General features: G+C 47.2%; 1 protein-coding gene across 3 annotated transcripts; it reads left to right on the forward strand.

The window, feature by feature from the left end:
- Positions 1–527: 527 nt before the first annotated feature.
- CDC25A (cell division cycle 25A) lies at positions 528–19,417 on the forward strand. Of its 3 annotated transcripts, XM_004581431.2 has the most exons (15): positions 531–1,101; positions 1,910–1,986; positions 3,111–3,153; positions 3,905–3,941; positions 4,357–4,458; positions 6,244–6,363; positions 8,266–8,400; positions 8,783–8,857; positions 10,258–10,431; positions 12,747–12,845; positions 14,035–14,097; positions 14,189–14,287; positions 15,513–15,643; positions 17,225–17,336; positions 17,532–19,417. In XM_004581431.2, the coding sequence occupies exons 1-15, from the start codon at positions 932–934 to the stop codon at positions 17,670–17,672; spliced, it is 1,578 nt and encodes a 525-aa protein (XP_004581488.2). In that variant the 5' UTR covers positions 531–931; the 3' UTR covers positions 17,673–19,417. The 3 variants fall into 3 exon arrangements, with proteins under 3 accessions (XP_058534529.1, XP_004581488.2, XP_004581489.2); XM_058678546.1 differs by lacking the exon at positions 17,225–17,336 and having other exon boundaries at positions 528–1,101; XM_004581432.2 differs by lacking the exon at positions 6,244–6,363.
- The last annotated feature ends 1,055 nt before the right edge of the window (positions 19,418–20,472 follow it).

Consider the following 20,472-nt stretch of genomic DNA (forward strand, 5'->3'; position numbering starts at 1 on the left):
CTGGGGGTCATTCAATTTCCTCCCTAATTAGGGCCTGGAGGCCTGGGAAGGGAAAACGGAGTCCATAGCACTCTAAGGCTAGAAGCAGAGACTTAGCCGGTTCTGAACAGCCTCCTCTCGCCTCGGGGAGTCGGGTGCGAGGCCGAGGGCAGGAAGGGAGGTAGCACCGGTGACCTCACGAGGGTAGGAAGTCACTGGACCGCTGCTCGCGATGGGAACTACGCTTCCCAGCATGCAAGGCGGTCAGGGGGTCGTCTTTCAGCGGCGGCTGACGCCTCGAAGGTTCTGCTGGGAGTTTTCATTGACCTCGGGGGCGCCGCTCCTCCGGATCCCCGCCCATCACGTCCAGGCCCCGCCCCCTGCGGAGAGCGGATGACCTCGCAGAGTCCCGCGAGCCGCTGCCTTCTTCCCTTTCTCATTGGCCCATCTTAGCTGTCATTCGGGCGCGAGGAGAAGAAGCAGCTTCCTGATTGGTGGGTTCTGTTTGGCGCCAACTAGGAAAGGGGGCGGGGCAGCGGCAGCCCTCACTGAGCAGCTATTACCGCGAAAGCCATCTCGGTTGGCACATCCTGCAAGGTTGGCGGGTGAGGGTCTGGTTGCTTCTCTGCCATCCCTGTCTGCCTACCGGGATAAGAAAAAAGACAAGCGTGCGACCTGGCCCGCTCCTCGACGGCCACCCGAGTTTGTCTGGATTTGATCCCGGGGTTGCTGCGCTCCGCTCTCCCGCTCGCCTCGCGGCCTGAGAGGGAAGCCACCCGTGCTTGTGCCTGGCACCTGCCTGTCCGCGCCGCCGCTCACCGGGCGGGGTCGTGTTTGTGTTTGGCCCGTGAGCGCAGGCGGCGGGGCGCGCGGCCCGAGGCCGGTGTCGGCGGGGGAGGGCGCGGCGGAGGAAAAGAGGGAGCGGGAGCCCCTAGGAGGGCCGGGCGCCGCCATGGAACTGGGCCCGGAACCCCCGCACCGCCGCCGCCTGCTCTTCGCCTGCAGCTCCCCTCCCACGCCGCAGCCCGTCGTGAAGACATTGTTTGGCGCGCCAGCCGCCGAGGGACTGTCGCCTGTCACTACCCTGACGGTCACTATGGACCAGCTGCAGGGGCTGGGCAGGTGAGAGGGAAGACGCGGACGCGCCATGTCTCCCCGGGGGTCGCTGGCCTCGCAATGGACTCTTCGGGAAGATCCGGTGGAGAAACGGCCTGGGAGGAGAGCGAGTCGGATCCACGGCCGCCACTGGGGGGCTGGGAGGAGGTTGGTCGGGCCGGAGTCCCCGCCATGTGCACCCGGCCCCCGGCGGGCGGAATGTTGGGTCGCAGCCCGGAGCTGGGCCCGGGGGCTCCCCACCTCGGTCTTCCCCCCTTGCAGATGGCCTGGCACTGGGCCCCGGCCACCCTCCGGAGGCGCCTGAACCGCAGCGCCCAGTCTTCGTTTCCTGTGAGCTTTGTCTCTTCTGGACAGAGGGACGTGGCATTTCCTCTCCTGTTCTGTGCGGAGTCGTCCCAGTCCCTCGGCCGCGCACGTTCCTGGTGTCCGTCCACCCTTCATCCCAGCCCACCATTTTCTGAGCCCGTGTTTTTGGCCTCTCTCCGCCTCCGTTGGGGGAAGCAGGAACTCCTGTCCACTCCTTCGTACGCCTCTAGCACAGGCCGCAGGACACATGTTCCTCCATTCACAAAAATGCTCGGCTTTCCTCGCCGTCTTCAGGACTGGCAATGCGGTCGGGGGCCACCCACCCACTGTAATCTTTGGCTCAGAGCTGAGTGTTCTGGGTGGCGAGGTGAACTCTGGTGTGGTCCCCATGTGAGGGTAGTTCATGCCAGAAATGGCTACTTGTTAAATTCCTGGCCTGGTTCCTGCATGTGGCCCTTCAGGAATGTACTAGAAATCGCTCAGGTGGAATTATTTCTCTTGGTTTCAGTGAATGTGAGCAGCCGCTGGAGGTGAGAAACAACAGCAGTCTGCAGAGAATGGGCTCCTCAGAATCCACGGATTCAGGTATTGCCTGTGTGTCTGGGTCATTTTGGTCTGCGCTGTGGGCTGCAACATTGGGAAATTGCTAAAGCGAATCTGTGAGGAGTTAGTGTGCTTGCGCTGGAAAAGTCGGGTTTAGAATTTACACCTCAGTGAATGGCATTCAGAAAAACTTAGTTAAAATATAGGGTGAGGGTTTCCTGCCAAGGCCTTCTAGGAGCCAGCAGGTGATGGCTCAACTGCTTGGGCCCTGCCTCCCACATGGGAGACCTGGGGGAGGCTTCTGGCTGGTGGCTTTGGATTGGGCCCTGTGGAGAATCTTTGTCTTTTTGTGACTCTGCTTTGCAAATACAGTGAATTTTGAAATTGTGAAGTGTAATATACACTTCTTAAAAACTGGACATAAGATTCTTACCTGTGGAAGTGGATGAATGATTGTGTAAGCAGTTCCAGTGCCTACCCTGTAAGGCTGTGTCAGCATCCCAGAGGGGTGGGAGCCAAGCAGGTGCTGGTGGGCCTGAGTTGGCACAGAAGGGATGCTGAGCTGTTAGAGGCAGGAACACCTTTCTTGGCAGGTGTCATTTTGTTAGAAGCAGCTGATGTGTGCCTTGTGCATGATGCTTAATGTATTTTTATCGTTGTGTATTTGGAAAGACAGAGCTCATGGATTTGCTTCACTTCCCAAATGGGGGCGGGGGCTGGCTGAAAGCAGAAGCTGAGGGTTCCATCTGGGCCTCCCACATGTGTGGCAGGGACCCTGCTTATTAGGGCCAACACTGTTGCCTTCCAGGAAGTTTCTGAGCAGAAGATGGAGTTGAAAACAGCCTGAACTTGAATCTGACCACTCTGATGTGAAATGCAGGGATTCTTAGTGTTTTAACTGCTGCACCAAATGTCTACTCTGTAATTATCTTTGACAAAACTCAGAATTAATTGGAAAGCTTGATAAAATACTTGACTCTTTCAAAACTATTTCAGAATGTGAAGGAGTTGAAGTCATTCTCCTTAAATTCTCTTTTCCTTGATGATATTGCTAAGATATCAGGGTTAGTAAATAGACTATGAAAATGTTATTTATTTAACAACAAAATGGTGTTTTATGTATTGTCTCTGATGTTGGGTATTTCTCCACCCCCCCGCCCTTACAGGTTTCTGTCTGGATTCTCCTGGACCCTTGGACAGGAAAGAAAAGTATGTATTCACTGTTTTTAAATGTTTATACATAGAAAAGACTTTTCTTATTTTAGGACATTTATTTATTTGAAATGTATATAGATCTTCTGTCCACAGGTTTACTCCCCAAATGCCCATATGGGCTGTGGCAAGGCTGAGCCAAAACCAGGAGCCGGGAACTCCCATTAGATCTCCCATGCTCCCACAGGTGGCAGGAGTCCAAATACTTGGGTTATCACCTACTGCCTTCCCTGTATTTGAGCAGGCACCTGGGTCAGGGGCACAGAGTAGCCAAGCACTATGAATGGGATGCAAGGAAACAGCTGACCCACTGTGCCACAGGTCTACCCTCAATTTTTTTTTTTTTTTTTTTTTTTTTTGCTGAAGTTCTTTATGCTCAAAATGGGAGCCCTGGATTGAACTGTTACCCAAAACACTTCCTTAAGTAGTTTATATTCCCTCTCACCCCTATAGGATTTAATTCTCGTTTTGGTGTTCTGATGTCAAGTTCTTGCTCCACCTCTGACAGCTTTAAGGGAATGTGTGTATTTGAAGGAAGACTTGGGTTTGCTTTTTTACTCTGAAGCCTGGTGTTGGAGGAAAGTTCCTGAAAATAGGACATCTTCTGAAATTTACTCTTGTATTTCTTTTTAAAAATGAGAATGTGTTTGACTATTTTCCCCCCATTGTCAGTTAAACACATGTATATGTTCAGATGAACACCTTTACTAGCTTTATTCTAACTATTTACCTTCAAATTTCATTGCAGTCTTGGAAATCCTGTGAAGAGGATAAATTCCCTACCTGTAAGTTGGTTCTCTTGTGTATTTGGAGATCAAACTTGTAATCCACCTGCCAGCTGCACCTGGAAAGGAGACTTCAGTTTAGAAAATGGAAACTGCTTTGCTTTGATCCGGGAGTTCTCAGACACTGCTTAGGGCAGCTTTAATAAGGGCTGTCCTTGGAGGAGGTCTAACTTGCAAAATTGAGTTAAGCCAGAAAGGGGTCCCTTATGCAAATATTTGGGGGTTGATTTGACACTGTCATGCCTACTGAGATCTTAGGAAGTGAGGCGTGGGGCCCTATAGTGGGTTCTGTTCTGTGGTCTGACCACATTTACTGGTTATCTACTGGCCGTGTGAGAAGTCATCTCCCACCACTTAGGAAAGTTTTCCACAGAATTTTTTATGTTCCCTAATTATTGCTTTTTCACTTTGCTAGCCGAAGCTCTTGGGATGTAGTCCTGCTCTAAAGAGGAGCCATTCTGATTCTCTCGACCATGACATCTTTCAGCTCATCGACCAGGATGAGAACAAGGAGAATGTGAGTGCCACATCGTTGCACTAGGCTAGGGGAGAGCGGCTGGGTTTTTTTCTGAGAGTACTCATGTGGCCTTTGGAGTCAGATCTGGGTTTAAACACTGCTTGTTACTATGTGAGTGTGACAAATAACTTGCTTTTTTAGGTTTCTCTGTAAAGTAGGAATACCAGTGTCTTAGGGCAATTGCAGGAATTAGACTGGGAAACTAGGAAATTAAATTGGTGTCTGGAAGGCAAGAGTTGGTCAGTCGCTCACTGAGGAGTAAGAATATCTGCGTGGTTTACCTGGAAGATTTGCCTTGGCCTTCCTAGCCTCTGTGCCTTCCCTGTTTGTCTCTGACTCAGGTGAGTTAGGAACTCAGGAGAAGGCTTCTTGGCAGTGTTTGAAAAAAGGAGATAAAAATATCTAGAATTTAAGGTAATTTTGATATGGTGGCTTGACCATCTGCAAATATGCCCTGACTATGTCTTTAAGGAAAAATGACATAACTGGTGGCTAAAGAGGTGTTCATGGGCTCACCAGTCAACCTGAAGGCCTAGTTTTCTAGGACACCAAGGTCATATTTGTTGGTTAAATGATTTAATACATGGAAAATACTTAGTCTTAAATTGGTATAAATAATTCTGGTGTTAGTTATTACTGTTTTGGTGCTTACAACAAGTTGTTGGAACCAGCATAGTGGCTCAACTAGTTAAGCTGCTGCCTGTGATGTTGGCATTCCATATGAGCATGGATTTGAGTCCTGGCAGCTCCACTTTGATCAGCTTCCTGCTGTTGCACCTGTGACAGTAGCAGAAGATGGCCTGAGTGCTTGGGCCCCTGCCATGCATGTGGGACACATTGATTGGGTTCATGCTCCCGGCCTTGGGAGCCATTTAGGGAATGAACCAGCAATGGTAGTTAGCTCTCGCTTGCATGTTCTCTCTCTTTTCTCTGTAACTGCCTGTATTTTTTTTTTTTTTAAGATTTACTTGTTTTATTGCAAAGTCAGATACACAGAGAGGAGGAGAGACAGAGAGGAAGATCTTCGTCCGATGATTCACTCCCCAAGTGAGCCACAACGGCTGGTGTTGTGCCAATCCGAAGCAGGAGCCAGGAACTTCCTCTAGGTCTCCCATGCGGATGCAGGGTCCCTATGCATTGGGCCGTCCTCGACTGCTTTCCCAGGCCACAAGCAGGGAGCTGGATGGGAAGTGGAGCTACCGGGATTAGAACCGGAGCCCATAGGGATCCTGGCATTCAAAGTGAGGACTTGAGGCGCTAGGCCACGCCACTGTGCCCAAAAATCATTCTTATTGAATGAACCACTAGGGTTTTTTTTCCACTAGCCACTCCCCACCGTCCCATTGTTTTTCATATGAAATACAACATAAGTGAAAAAAATTGGCTCCCACTGGGTAGGAAATAGCATAAAATACAATGGAACCCTCATGGATGAAAAGTTGGAGTCTTATTCAAAGGCATGATGGGAAATGATATTGTGATGACGTTGCTTTAGGATTTCAGAAAGTATTGGATATAACTGTGACTCGTATTTTATGAAGTTGGCAGATACTGTGCATTTGTTAGAAAGTAAAATGACAAGAAAAAAGTGCAGTTGTTAGCCATTGACACAGCCATGGACATTCTTAGTTACAGATCTGGTGCTTCAATTAGGTTAGAAACAGGTAAAGCCTTCCTTTGGAGGCAGTTACAAAGGTGATCTGTGTCCCATGCTTGCTTGTCTCCCCACGTCAGCCGAGGCCCTTCCTGAGCAGCACAAGATATCTCGACTGTACTGTCTTTCAGGAAGCCTTTGAGTTTAAGAAGCCAGTAAGACCTGCGTCTCGTGGCTGCCTGCACTCTCAAGGACTTGAAGAGGGTAAAGATCTCTTCACACAGAGGCAGAACTCTGCCCCCGCTCGGATGGTATGTGCTGCTGCCTTGCACAGGGAACTCTGAAGCAAACAAGTACCCTTTCTGGTCAGGAGCATAAGACTTCAGTAGCTCTAGCTATCTCTGTCTTTGTTTTCAGAAGCTAGACGGTTTTTTGGTCTCTGGGTGATGGTAGGTTTGAAATGTTGGACTTGCACAACTATTTGATTTTTTTTTTTTTTTTTTTTTTTTTTTTAAAGATTTATTCATTTTATTACAGCCAGATATACACAGAGGAGGAGAGACAGAGAGGAAGATCTTCCGTCCGATGATTCACTCCCCAAGTGAGCCGCAACGGGCCGATGCGCGCCGATCCGATGCCGGGAACCTGGAACCTCTTCCGGGTCTCCCACGCGGGTGCAGTGTCCCAAAGCATTGGGCCGTCCTCGACTGCTTTCCCAGGCCACAAGCAGGGAGCTGGATGGGAAGTGGAGCTGCCGGGATTAGAACCGGCGCCCATCTGGGATCCCGGGGCTTTCAAGGCGAGGACTTTAGCCGCTAGACCACGCCGCCGGGCCCACAACTATTTGACCTTGTTGCTTATATGTGCTTGTGTACATATCAGGATTTTATCATTTTATCTCTTAAAGCTTGCTCTGTGATGCTTTCGATTTCTTTTTTTTTTTTTTAAGATTTATTTTATTACAAAATCAGATATACAGAGAGGAGGAGAGACAGAGAGGAAGATCTTCCATCCGATGATTCACTCCCCAAGTGAGCCGCAACGGCCGGTGCGTGCCGATCTGATGCCGGGAACCTGGAACCTCTTCCGGGTCTCCCACGCGGGTGCAGGGTCCCAATGCATTGGGCCGTCCTCAACTGCTTTCCCAGGCCACAAGCAGGGAGGTGGATGGGAAGTGGAGCTGCCGGGATTAGAACTGGCGCCCATATGGGATCCCGGGGTGCGTTCAAGGCGAGGACTTTAGCCACTAGCCCACGCCGCTGGGCCCGATTTCTTTTTTAAAAAGGTTTTGTTTTTGTTTTTGGAAAGGCAGATTTACAGAGAGAAGGAGAGTCAGAGAAATCTTCATTTGCTGGTTCACCCTCCAAATAGCTGCGATAGGTGGAACTGAGCCAATCTGAAGCCAGAATCCAGGCTTTTTTTTTTTTTTTAAACCAAACCAAAACCTCCCCCCGCCCAACAAATAAAAACCACCTTGTATGTTAGTTTTATGATGAGGGTTTAAAAAAAAAAGATTATGCAGGTTAACTAATGAGGTGTTAGCTTGTTATTATAGGAATGTGTCTCTTTGCTAGGGAGGTAGTATAGTGGAAGTACATGGGCTTTGGAATCAAACAAGTGAGGTGTGTGACCTTGGTGACATCTTTTAGGCATCTTATAGTTTGCTGGTAAATAAAAACATTGGGGTTACGCATGTGAAGATGATATATGTAATGACTGGCGCACAGTAAATCCTTCATCAGAGGCTGAATAACTGTGAAGTTCCAAGTCTGAAGACGCAGGGTGAATGCCAGCTGGTGTTCTGTGAGCATTTCCTTGACCGTCTGGTCTCTGTAGACACTTTGCCTGTTCCTGCTCTTCTTCCTCGCAGCAGATCATCATACTGTCCTACCCCTCCTGCTTAGACTGTTCTGATTCCAACCTACAGAGAATTGAAGCTTCTCTTTCTGAGAGGGGATCCCAGTACTCCTTGTGAGATCTCTTGCTTCTGGGGAGAGTTTTTTTCTGTTTGACTGGACTGTACTTAAGGCTCTATGGATAGCAAATGATCTTCCTTTGTTCAGTAGCTGTTGAATTTTACTTGGTATAACCAATAATATGGTTTTTGTTTTGTTTTGTTTTGCTTTGTTTTTGCCACAAAAGCTAGTGATCTGTATAAGGAAACTTAAATTTACCAGGGCTCATTTACTCATCAGCTATGAATTCTCTTCCAGCTTTCCTCGAATGAAAGAGAGAGCAGTGAGCCAGGGAATTTTGTTCCTCTTTTTATGCCCCAATCTCCTGTGACAGCCACTTTGTCTGACGAGGATGATGGCTTCATGGATCTTCTTGATGGAGAGAATTTAAAGGTACTGCATGTACTGTGCTGTGGGGTGTAGGGTGTGTGTGTTCTCTTCATTCTACTCACTGCTGGGAAAGTCACGTGAAAAAGAATAAATGTGTGATCCTGTGTACTCTGAAGGAGCTACTGTGTGCTGGATGGCCATGTGTCCTAGAGCTAAAGGGAGACTGGATGTTTCCTCACCCTCCATAGGATGACAGGGTGCTGCTGGTTATGTTCAGCTCTCTGAACTGTTGGGTGATGATCTGCTCACCTTAAGGGAACAGCAGTGCGTACGTTTAAAGTACAATGCTTGCTATTAGTATCCTAACACTGCACTGTCTTGTATTTTTCTGACATCTAAAGCATTTAAGCTTCTGGTTCTTTTTAAAATCAGTTTCTCTCTTTAGAATGATGAGGAGACCCCGTCATGCATGGCCAGCCTCTGGACTGCTCCCCTTGTCACAAGACGAACTGCAAACCTTGTAAGTGAATCCAGTGTCTCTGGATAGCTCCGAGTGGTTGGGTCACTAGGCAGTCGTCCTTAGTTGAGTATAGCTGAGATGTACCGCAGTGCTAAGCACTTGGGAACCTAGGGTTTTTTTTTGTTTTTTTGTTTTATTTTTTATTTTTTATTTTTTTGGGGGAACCTAGGTTTTAGAGCTACTTTGGCTGCCGCTCTGACTGCAACCTTGGTAGATACATTTCATTTGTTTGTTTTCTAAGCTGTAAAATAAGAGTGTGGATAAGGAGCATGTCTATCTGAAGCATTTAGCCTAAAGACAGCTGCCTTTTTATTTTTTTTAAGATTTATTTAAAAATTTTTGTTGGAAAGTCAGATATACAGAGAGGAAGATCTTCTGTCCGATGGTTCACTCCCCAAGTGGCCACAATGGCTGGAGCTGAGCTAATCTGGAGCCAGGAGCTCTTCCAGTCTCCGCTTGGTCCCAAGGCTTTGGACCATCCTCGACTGCTTTCCCAGGCCACAAGCAGGGAACTGGATTGGAAGCGGGGTTGCCGGGATTATAACCGGCAACCATATGGGATCCCGGCACATGCAAGGCGAGGACTTTAACCACTACAATATTGCTCTGGGTCCATAGGGAAACTTTTAAACAAAAAAGAACTGTGGAGCTATCTCTCCAGGTATACAGGTATACATTCTCATTTATGTAAACATCTATAGAACAGTAGGTATTGTCCCACTGCAAATTTGGAGTTAGGTATATTTTATAAAATGGTGCCCAGTGGGTTATAACTTGGTGACGTGAATGGAAAATATGAGACAAAGAAGCTGCAGTTTTGAGGCCACTTATGGGCTGGCTACTCCACGTCTCTCCTCTTAATAAAATCTAACTTTCCAGTAAAAATAAATAAATCTAAAAAGGAAAAAAAAATAAACTTTTGCTTGAAAAGCAGAGTTACAGAGACAGATCTCTTCCTTCTGTTGGTTCACTCCCCAAATGACTGCAACAGCTGGGGTTGGGCTGATCGGAAGCCAGGAGCCTTTTCCAGGTCTACCACGTGGGTGCGGGGCCCAAGTACTCCAGCCATCCTCCCTGTTTTTCCTGACGTTAAGCAGGGAGCTGGATTGACCCTGGAGCAGGCCGGAGCATGAACGGGTGCTCGGGTGATGCTGGTGCTGCAGGCTGAGGTTTAGCTTGCTGCGTCAAGGCACTGGCCTGTTGATAAGCTTTTGGAGGGTAAGGAATTCTTTGCTCTTCTCCATATGAGGTCATCCAAGTACATATTCGCTAAGTGACAGGTGCTCATTGCCTGCTGCCTAATTTAGGGTGTTAAGCCATCCTAGGAAGCCCTAGTTATATTTGCCTTTATGATTTGAGTGAACCTATTTTAATGAAAGATGAATCTTTTTTTTCCTAAGGGCAATCGATGCAAGCTGTTTGAATCCCCTTCCCCGTGTAGCTCCAGCACTCGGTTGATGTTGAAGAGACCAGAACGACATCTAGAGGAGTCTCCACGAGGAAACACAAAGCGGAGGAAGAGCATGGCTGGGGCCGGTTCTGAAGAGGCAGCCAGTCCGGAGAAGGCCCAGGAGGTTAGTTTTGCAGCTTTTTTTTTTTTTTTTTAATATTTTTATTGGAAAGTCAGATATACAGAGAGGAAGATCTTCCATCTTGGTTCACTCCCCAAGTGGCCACAACAGCCAGAGCTGAGCCGATCTGAAGCCAGGAGCCTGGAGCTTCTTCTGAGTCTCCCACATGGATGCAGGGTCCCAAGACTTTGGGCTGTCCTCGACTGCTTTCCCAGGCCACAAGCAGGGAGCTTAATGGGAAGTGGGGCCGCTGGCAAATGAGCTGGTTCCCATATGGGATCCCGGCGCATGCAAGGCAAGGACTTTAGCTGCTAGGTGTTTGTAGATTTTCTTTGAGTAGTGATGCTATGTTTTTAAGTTAAGCAGTTCACAACCCTAGCAGAAGCAATGATTTGACCCATTGATCCAAAGTCAGCCCAGCACTGATTGTAGTATTCCTATTCCCAGGAGCTGCATGGGAAGTGGAGCTGCCGGGTTTAGAACTGGCGCCCATATGGGAAGGCGAGGACTTTAGCTGCTAGGCCACTGCGCTGGGCCCCAGCCTGTGATTTCTAAGGCCTGAGAAGTTTTGGGTAAAATTTAGTCTTGAAAGTTAGATTGTAGCTGGTCAGTATTGAGACCATTTATTTCCTTTAACTCATCAAACTAGGAATTAACTTTCTTCATATATTTTGGCCTTCGTGTTTTGATTTGTTTTCTTCACACACTATAGTTTTAGTATTTTTCAGTTCTGTTTTGCATTACCACAGTGTGCTGTCCTCATGCCTAGCATAGGTAAGGTTTTTTTTTTTTTTTTTTTTTTTTTTTTAAGATTTATTTTATTTTTATTGGAAAGGCAGATGTACAGAGAGGAAGATCTTCCATCTGATGGTTTACTTCCCAAGTGACCTCAGTGGTTGGAGCTGAGCCAATCCGAAGCCAGGAGCCAGGAACCTCTTCCAGGTCTCCCATGCGGGTGCAGGGTCCCAAGGCTTTGTGCTGTCCTCAACTCCCTTCCCAGGCCACAGGCAGGGAGCTTGATGGGAAGTGGGGCTGCCTGGATTTGAACCGGCGCCCATATGGGATCCCGGTGCATTCAAGGTGAGGAGTTTAACCACTACACTATTGCGCTAGGCCCATAGGTAAATTTTTTCATGTCAGGTTCTAGCCCGTGTTCCTGTCTCTGTGTTCAAATCTGGACCTAAATCATTTCTATACAGTGCAGTTGGTTTGTAGATGCCTTGTTCTTTGGGTTTCAATCCAGGTCTGCCACAAGATAGACAGGCATCCGGTTATTTAAGCTCTCATTGCCCATCTCCCAGAGGCTGCTTTTGCCTGAAGCTAGACTCAGGTGGAGCTGAGAGCCTCTTAAACCCAAACCCAAGGAAAATGACCGTTTTGTTTCTTGTCTTTTTTTTTTTCTCCTTGTCCATTTTCTGTTCATTTTTTAAGTTTAGCTCTTTGTGGAAGAACTTATTTTGAACTTTCTGGTTTCTCTTAGTGGAAATACTGTTTCCTCTGAGGGTGCTCATTGCATTTCTGGTTTATGGTAGATATAGCCATGAAATACTTTTTAAGCTTGGCCAGTTTTTTAAGATTTGATTTGATAGATTTGCAGAGAACAGTGACATAAAGATCTTCCATCTGCTGGCTCTCTCCCCCAAATGGCTACAACAGAGCCAGCTGATCAAAGCTAGGAGCCTCTTCCAGGTCTCCCATGGGGGTGTAGGATACCAAGGTTTTGGGCCATCTTCTGTTGTTTTCCAAGGTGAGAGGCAGAGAATTGGATCAGAAGTGAAGTAGTCAGAGCACAAATCGATATCCATGTGGAGTCCTAGCACTTGCAGAAGAAGGATTAGCCTGTTGCCTCAGTGCTGACCCAATCCTGACCTAGTTTTAGCCTCACTATTTGTAGGAGAGATTTTAGCTTCATAGAAATTGACTTATGTACTGGAATAACAGCAGGCCTACAAACAAAAATGTCTTTACTAGAGATGGACATTAGCATTTCAACCTTAGGACATGCTGTAGGTGAATGTTCTCCAGTCCCAGTCAGGGACTTCCTCTTGGGACTGGCATTGTGGCAGCAGCAAGTTAAGCTACTGCTCATGATACCCGGTATTTCATATTCGAATTCTAGCTTCCTGCTATTGTGCCTGTGAAGGCGGCGGAAGATGACGCAAGTATCCATGTTAAAGCCCAGATGGACTTCCAACTGTGGTTGTTGTCATTGGCTGGGGAGTGCACCAGAGGACAAAAGATCCCTCTGTCATTGTACTTTTCAAAGAAATACTTCCAACAAACACCTCAGCTCACTCTCTGTCTTTGATTTGTTCCAGCTTATACATCAGTGTTTATCCCTGGCATCTTCCCCGAAAGGGACCATTGAGAACATTTTGGACAATGACCCAAGAGACCTTATCGGAGACTTTTCCAAGGTAATTGCGAACAGAACTGTTCTGAGTGATAGCAGGAAAAAGGAATCTCCAGTCAGCCTGTTACCCTCTGACATGGATTCCCAGGTGCCTCCAAGGGGAAACAGCTAGGAGGCCCACGTCTCATACTGAGTTCCAGCTCCATCTCTGAGACCAGCTTCTTACTATTGCATACCCCAGGAGGCAACAGATGATGCCTCACTGTGGTCTGGATAGGAGCACTATCCCTGAGCCTGGCCGTCTGGGTCAAGTGGGGAAGCCAGATGGATTTTTGACACCCAGCTTCTTCCTGGCCTAGTTCCATATTTTGTGAACATTAGGGAAATGAATCGGTAGATAGATCTCACTCTCCATTTTTCTGCCTTTCTTATAATAACAAAAAGCTGTGGTAAAGTACAAGGGAGGAACATAGAGTATATTGGGATTTTTTTAGATATGCTTATTTTTATTGGAAGATTCACAGAAAGGAGATACACAGAGAAATATCTAGTTCGCTCCCCAAATGGCCGCAATGGCTGGAACTGAACTGATCATGAGCCAAGAGCTAAGGGTTTCTTTGGGGTCTCTCACTTTCTTTGGGTATAGGGTCCCAATGACTTGAGCCACCCTCCATTGCCTTTCCAGGGCACAAGCAGGGAACAGGATAGGAAATGGAGTAGCTGGAACACAAGCTGGCACCCGTATGGGGTCCAAGCACTTGCAGGGGATGAGAGGATTAGCTGATTGAGCCATCATCATGTGTTGGTGACTATGGTGACAAGTAAGCTCTTGACTCAGTCCAGAGTAATTGCTGATGTGCTACTGATATTCCATGATTGGGTCAGGTTCCCCCCCACCCCCACCCCATTCTTAGCACCAACTCCAGACTGGGTAGGGCTTGAACTTGGAGCATGCATGGAGGATGCTCCCTCACTGTATGTGCGTGCTTTTCATTGTACATTCTATGTACTGAGATGAGGATTCCCGACAACGCAGGAAGAAAAGGCAGTTATCAGTTGGGTATTCTTGGATAAGGAGCTTAGAGCTAGGGTCTGCAAATGGACAGTATTGGTTTGTATCAATGTTGGGTGTGAATAAAGTACCTAGAATAAGAAGCAGTATATTCTGACAAGCTGGTGACAGGCCAGCAGGTGTCAGTGTTAACCTTTATGGGCTTTCAGGGAATCTGAATGGTTTTCCTTTTTTTTTTAAGGGTTATCTCTTTCGAACAGTTGCTGGGAAGCATCAGGATTTAAAATATATCTCTCCAGAAATTGTAAGTCATCCTTTAGGACCCTTCTATATGTGTGGTATTTGAATATTGCTGTTCCTAATGGCCAAAGTTGAATCTTAATGATTTTCCACAGATGGCTTCTGTTTTGAATGGCAAGTTTGCCAACCTCATCAAAGAGTTTGTTATCATCGATTGCCGGTACCCATATGAATATGAAGGAGGCCACATCAAGGTATGGGCTTTTTCAGATTTATTTGTTCGTTTTAAAGGCTTATTTTACTTGAAAAGCAAAGTTAGAAAAAGAGACACAGCTCTTCATTTGTTAAATCACTCCCCAAAATGGCTGCAGCTACCAAGGTCAAGCCAAAGTCAGGAGCTTCATCCAGTTGACCCATATGGGTACAAGGCCCAAGTACTTGGGCTGTGTTCCACTATTTTTCGCAGTCAGTTATTGGATCATTGAATTGTAATTCCAACAGCTGGGGCTTGAACCGGTACCCTTATAGGATGCTGCCATCTCAGGCAGCGGCTTTACTTTGCTACACGATAATACTGGCCCCATAACAAATTTTAAAGCAAGGTAATTGGTTTAGGAGGTGTCTGGCTCCTGTGCACAGAACAAATGTCTGGTGTACACTAGTCCTTGTCACTCGGTGCTGTAGATGCTCTCCCTGTTCTGTCCTTGCTGCCATTAAAGGCCTTTCAAGGACCAGAAAAGGTTTCATGGGTTTACGAGTCTTGGGTCCAAGTGTCCAGGTGCCCCAAGGCTCCTGACCAGGAGAAGTCAGTGTCTGTGCCTCCTGAGTTTAATTCAGTCAAGCTGCCTTTTGGAGGAACATGCATGTGGAAACACACTTTTAGGAAGAAGGAACTGGTTAAGAAGATTAAATCTAACCTGTACCAAATAAAATCATTTTAAGGCATACTAAAAGTACATTAAATACACTGTCCATTACAGCCACTGTACTGCTTTGTCTGAAATGTTGCAACTCCAGGCTTTAGATTTCTTATTATTGTGGAGTACTTGCATGCACATGATGAGGTATCTTGAGGAGATATTCACAGCCTGTAGGTAATTTAATGCACTGCTTGTATTCTGAGGGCAACCCACCACGTGGGTCAAATCTCGAATTTTACACTTGTATCCCTGTGACACTCAGTTTTGAATTTTGGGTCATTTCAGATTTTCCACGTAGCAATGTTCAAGCTGTATCTTGTGGATTTCAGAAATTGCCCAATGTTGCATATCTATAAAGTGTATCCCAGTGACAGGAAAGGGTTTGAGGCACCTGTTTGTGGTTCCTGTGTGTGGTAATCAATGTGAATAGACCTCTGAAACTGTTGGGATGGCTACCAGGAGGTCTACTGGGCAGTCAGGAGGCCTTCAAAGTCGGAGTGGTCGTATGGACCCTGATTAGATCACTACTTCAGCTGTCTCAAGGGTCTCACCTCCACAGGGTGCAGTGAACTTGCACATGGAAGAAGAGGTCGAAAACTTCTTACTCAAGAAACCCATTGTGCCTACTGATGGCAAGCGTGTCATCGTTGTGTTCCACTGCGAGTTTTCTTCTGAGAGGGGCCCCCGCATGTGAGTGTTACATAGGCTTTGGGGAAGAAACCTTGTGTTACTCTATGGGGTGCCATGGTGTCTGGGCTAAACTTGGAGCATGTTTTGATATATCAAGCATTCTTTTGCAAAACCATCAATTATTTCCATGTCTTGGGTCTACACATGTAAATTCATGGTTTTGTGAAAGTACCAATTCATTCCTAATAGATACTTTCCTAAATTCTTACCCAAATAATAGTTTGCTTATTCATTTATTTAATTATATTGGAAAGGCAGATTTACAGAGAGGAGAGGCCTTCCATCAGCTGGTTTACTCCCCAAATGGCTGTAATGGCTGGAGCTGAGCTGATCTGAAGCCAGGAGCTAAGAGTTTCTCTCAAGTTTCCCACAAGGATGCAGGGTCCCAAGGCTTTCCCAGGCCACAAGCAGGGAGCTAGAGATAAGACCCGAATGGGATTTCTGCACATGAAGGGGAAGGCCAGTGGAGCTATTGCACTAGGTGCTCAGGGTCTTACATGTGAAGTTCTTGGCTCTGTCAAGCAAGATAGATGATGCTGTAAAATACTTGGAAAATCCATGTTTGCAGAGCAGTATGTCATATTCACTTCATTGGTTTTATGGAGATGAAAAAAAGGGGGCCATAATATAGCAGCACATAGTTGTTTACTTGTGTCCATGCAAAGTGGATTGTAAACCTGGAACATGCAGTATAGTAGAACAGTATTGACAGGACCACGCTGCAGGGCAGGTGGAGAGCTAAAACGGTGCAGCCTCAACACTGAAGTGCACGACGGCTTCTGAGGAATCAAGCTGTCCTACATTCAGAGAAAAGCATGAATACAAGCAGGTGATGTTTGTTCATTCATGAGTATAATTGTTCCTTTAGCAGATACTTTTTTCTCGTTTCTGAGGTCCTTGGTGTGAAAGGGAATAGCACGGAGAAGCAAGCAGAAAAGCCCTGCCCTCATGGGACTTACATTTCAGAGTAGACAGAAGGCAGACAAATAACATTTTGTGCAGTCTCTTATAAGGTGCTTTATAGTCGCAGGTTGCGGGAGCAACAGTGGTTTGTTTGGGTGGGTGGGGGTGACAAATTGTAGGCCGTGTAAAGACTTCTGATGCCAAGTTTTCATGAAGAACCACCAACCTGATGAGGATAGTGGGGGGTGCACATTCCACCTGCACTCCCAGCAGAGGAGTGCAAGCAAAGCCTATTTAAAAACTACAGGAAGGAAAGAATCCCCCTGGGAGGAAGGTGAGGGAGACTGGTCAGCAAGAAGTCAGGCAGAGTGGCAGGTGCAGAGAATGCAGGGGAGGCGGGCTCAGCAGTTAGTGGTAAAATTGGCTGAATGCAGGTCAAATGCTTGACCTGGAGAAAGGGAAGTTGGGGAAGAGATGACTTCCTGGTGCTGACTGAACACTGCTCACATAATCAGGATGGGTTATTTTCAAGAATTCCAGGGATTTCCAAGAATTAGTGTGAAGGTAGAAGACATGTAAAGAGTACTGGAGCTACAAGCTCTGCTTTTGCTTTTTCTATATTGTCTTGTTTCTCTGCAGTGGAATAGCTAACCTTGCTCTGGCCTTCTTGCTTACTAGGTGCCGGTATATAAGAGAGCGAGATCGGCTTGGTAATGAGTATCCCAAACTTCACTATCCTGAGCTGTATGTCCTGAAAGGGGGCTACAAGGAATTCTTCTTGAAATGCCAGGTAAGACGGTGGTCTCTGGAAAGCATACCTTCTATGACCTCTGTGCCACGCTAGTGGATCTGCCTGCCAGCCATGACTGTTTCTTGAGGGCGAAGTTGAGGGTCCCAGGAGAAGTAGCTGTTCCCTGGGAAGGGAGGGAGCCAGGTTGTGTGCCTGAGGCAGGTGTACCCTAACTTCATCCCCTCCTGTCCCCAGTCTCACTGTGAGCCCCCCAGCTACCGACCCATGCACCACGAGGACTTTAAAGAGGACCTGAAGAAGTTCCGCACCAAGAGCCGGACCTGGGCAGGGGAAAAAAGTAAAAGGGAAATGTATAGCCGCCTCAAGAAGCTCTGAGACGGCTGAGAAGTATCAAGATGGCAGCAGCCCAAGCCCTCTCCGTCCCTCCTGCTTTCGCCTCTTTGCTGCAGAGAAACTTGAGCAAAGGGGCCAGCTGTGTGGTGTTTACAGAGAAGACCTGCAACTTCTGTGCCTTCAACCTACCTCCCACACTCCCAAGGTTGGGGCCTCCGAGGCATCTTAGTGGCTGCGCCTCTTCTGCCACTGTAGGACGTCCTCCCTGCACATCAGGACTGTCTTCCAAGGCTGTCACAGGTAGCAGTGCAGGCCCGGCACGCTGTCAAGCTGCTTGTCTCATTATCCCCAACAAGTCCAAGAAGCAGCTGGGGCCTCAGTGGGCTGTGGTCTTCCCTTGTGAAGGGAGGAGGAGGAGGAGGAGGAAGGATCAGAAGTGCTGCTGACCAGATACCAAACACAGCCTGGGAAGAAAAGCTCTTCATGGGACCACTTGTCTCTTTTATTTATTCAACCTAACCAATTATTTTAATTTTTTGTAAGCTCTGGAGACTTTTACTGCTTCACTAAGTCAAAATACTGCCATTCTAAGTAGGGTTTTTATCATCCTGAACTACCTCTGCTTTTAAGTAAAAAAAAGAAAAAGGGGGTAAGAAAAGGCAAAGTCAGTGTGAGTCGTGGGACAGAGAGCAAGGAGCTCTGTCACCCCCAGGAAGCATCGCGGTACTGGGGCTGCTGCTATTTAAATCCAAGGACTGAGTTACTGGTGGGATAGACCCCGAGCTCAGGCTTGGCTATTGGACGTAAACTATACCTCCCAGACTTTGGCCAGAGAGATCTGTTGGAAGGGAATGGAAGGGAAGGTCCCTATTTTCACCCTAGTGCCCTGTGATGTTGGCTGGCACAGAAATCACCGTGGACACATTTCAAGCAGCTTTTCCTTGAACCACCTGCAAGTCAGTCCCAGAATGTAGTGTGGGTACCAGGGTGTTGGTGTGGGGATAGGTGGGCCCCACAGGAAAAGTAGGAGCTTCCCCACCAACTCTCTCCTTGTTACTCTGATACTCTTAGATAGCATTTATTTTTAGTTTTTGAAGTCATGAGTGAAAAGAGTAACGAATCAGTGTTGAATGGGCCACCCAAGTATAGGGAGAGGTGCTGAGAGCCCTGGGCCTTTGGAGGGAGGGAGGGAGCTGGTATTGAGGTGTCTGCACAGATTGTTTCTCAGGAGAGAACGTGATGGATTTTGAAGGTAAAACTTTCTGGGTTTATCATGTTTTGATTTGAGGGACAGTGGTGAATCATCGCCAGTTGCCCCCTCATCTAACTCCACAGAAGTAGGAGTGTCAGGATTCCCTCCCAGGGAGTGGGGCTGCCTCGACTTCTACACAGGCCTCTTCTCGACACCTGCTCCTCCTTGCCCTTGTTGCTCCTGTGGGGGACAGCCAGGCTATTCCTATCGAGAGTCAGCCTTCCCTCTTCACCTCTGATTCTTGTTCTGGGGTGGGGAGGGAGTCAGCAATGCTGGAGATGACTGCTTGCTATGTGATGGGTTTGAGCTGCATTTGGCTGTAAAACAATCTTGTTGGGAAAAGCATATGGGGAGAAGGGGGATGGGAAGGGAGACTCATCTTAACACTTACTGAGACGTAGTACCATTTAGTCTCCATTGGGTTCTGTTGGTTGCATGCCTGAAGAGGGAGGAGGTTGGGTTGACCTCCAGATTATACCAGCTTTATTAAACCAACTGTTGTTGGCTCTGAAAATAAAAATGATCGTGAACCCATGATCTGTTTAGCTTTTGATGCATTTAAACGGAACTGCATTTCTGGGGTCACACTTACACGTACATTGCCTCCACAAGACAGACGTTCTGTTGCATGGCCTGGCTCTAGGGAGTGGCAGGAACAACCTCATTAGTCTGGACCCTGGTGGTTTGGACTGGTTGGCAAGATTGCAGTAAGAGTCTTAAAACCATTAATTACTTTAATGGATGAAGTTAACAGAACAAAGGGAAAAACTAAAAGATGGGCGTGTGTTTTGTGTTCCACAGGAGAGGTGTTTGTCACTCACATGAAGCCAGAGAAATTTACAAGTGTGATAGATACAAGGGCTGGTTGGCCAGGATGTGTTAAGGTCTTACAGAAGAGAGGGGTGCCTTGGATGGAGAAATGGCTTCTGTCCCTTGCTTTATATGTATGAATGTAGGAAGGCTAGGGGTTCAAATGTTTGATAAATTGTTCTCTAAGTCATAAACACAAGTACTAAGTGTGATACAGTTTACCAAAAATCCCACATAGGCTTCATTTAGACATTTGATTTCCATCTCCCCCAGTTCACAGCAGGAAGGAAGCTGGAGCCACAACCAGGAATGCAATCCAGGTACTCCAGTGTGGGACACCGGCATCCTAAATGGCGTCTTCACTACTAGGCCAAAACGTTTGGTAATGTAGCAAGAGGAGGTTCCTTAAATCTCCATAAGGGAAGGGCCTTTAGAGTAAGCACGTCCATAGAACTTGGTAATCACCAAATCTTCCCCACTAAGCACCCCATTTTCTGAATTTTAAAGTTTTTTTTTTTTATATTGCAAAGGCAAGTATTCAGAGAGATCTTTGATGTGTTGATTCACTGTTCAAGTGGCTGCAACAGCCAGAGCTAAGTTGATCCAAAGCCAGGAGCCAGGAACCTCCTCTGGGTCTCCAACATGGGTGCAGGGTCTCAAGACTTTGAGCCATCCTCAACTGTTTTCCCAGGCCACAGGCAGGGAGCTGGATGAGAAGTGGAGCAACTAGGATTAGAACCGGCGCCCATATGTGATCCCGGCGCGTTCAAGGCGAGAATC

This window comes from Ochotona princeps, chromosome 21 (assembly GCF_030435755.1).
Source record: "Ochotona princeps isolate mOchPri1 chromosome 21, mOchPri1.hap1, whole genome shotgun sequence".
NCBI lineage: Eukaryota > Metazoa > Chordata > Mammalia > Lagomorpha > Ochotonidae > Ochotona > Ochotona princeps.

Bases quoted from the DNA above. Each gene is read 5' to 3' on its own strand.
- CDC25A (XM_004581431.2), top strand. From the start codon at position 932: ATGGAACTGGGCCCGGAACCCCCGCACCGCCGCCGCCTGCTCTTCGCC. The intron at 1,102-1,909 runs GTGAGAGGGAAG...TCTTGGTTTCAG, and splicing joins CAGCTGCAGGGGCTGGGCAG to TGAATGTGAGCAGCCGCTGG. The intron at 17,337-17,531 runs GTAAGACGGTGG...TCCTGTCCCCAG, and splicing joins AATTCTTCTTGAAATGCCAG to TCTCACTGTGAGCCCCCCAG.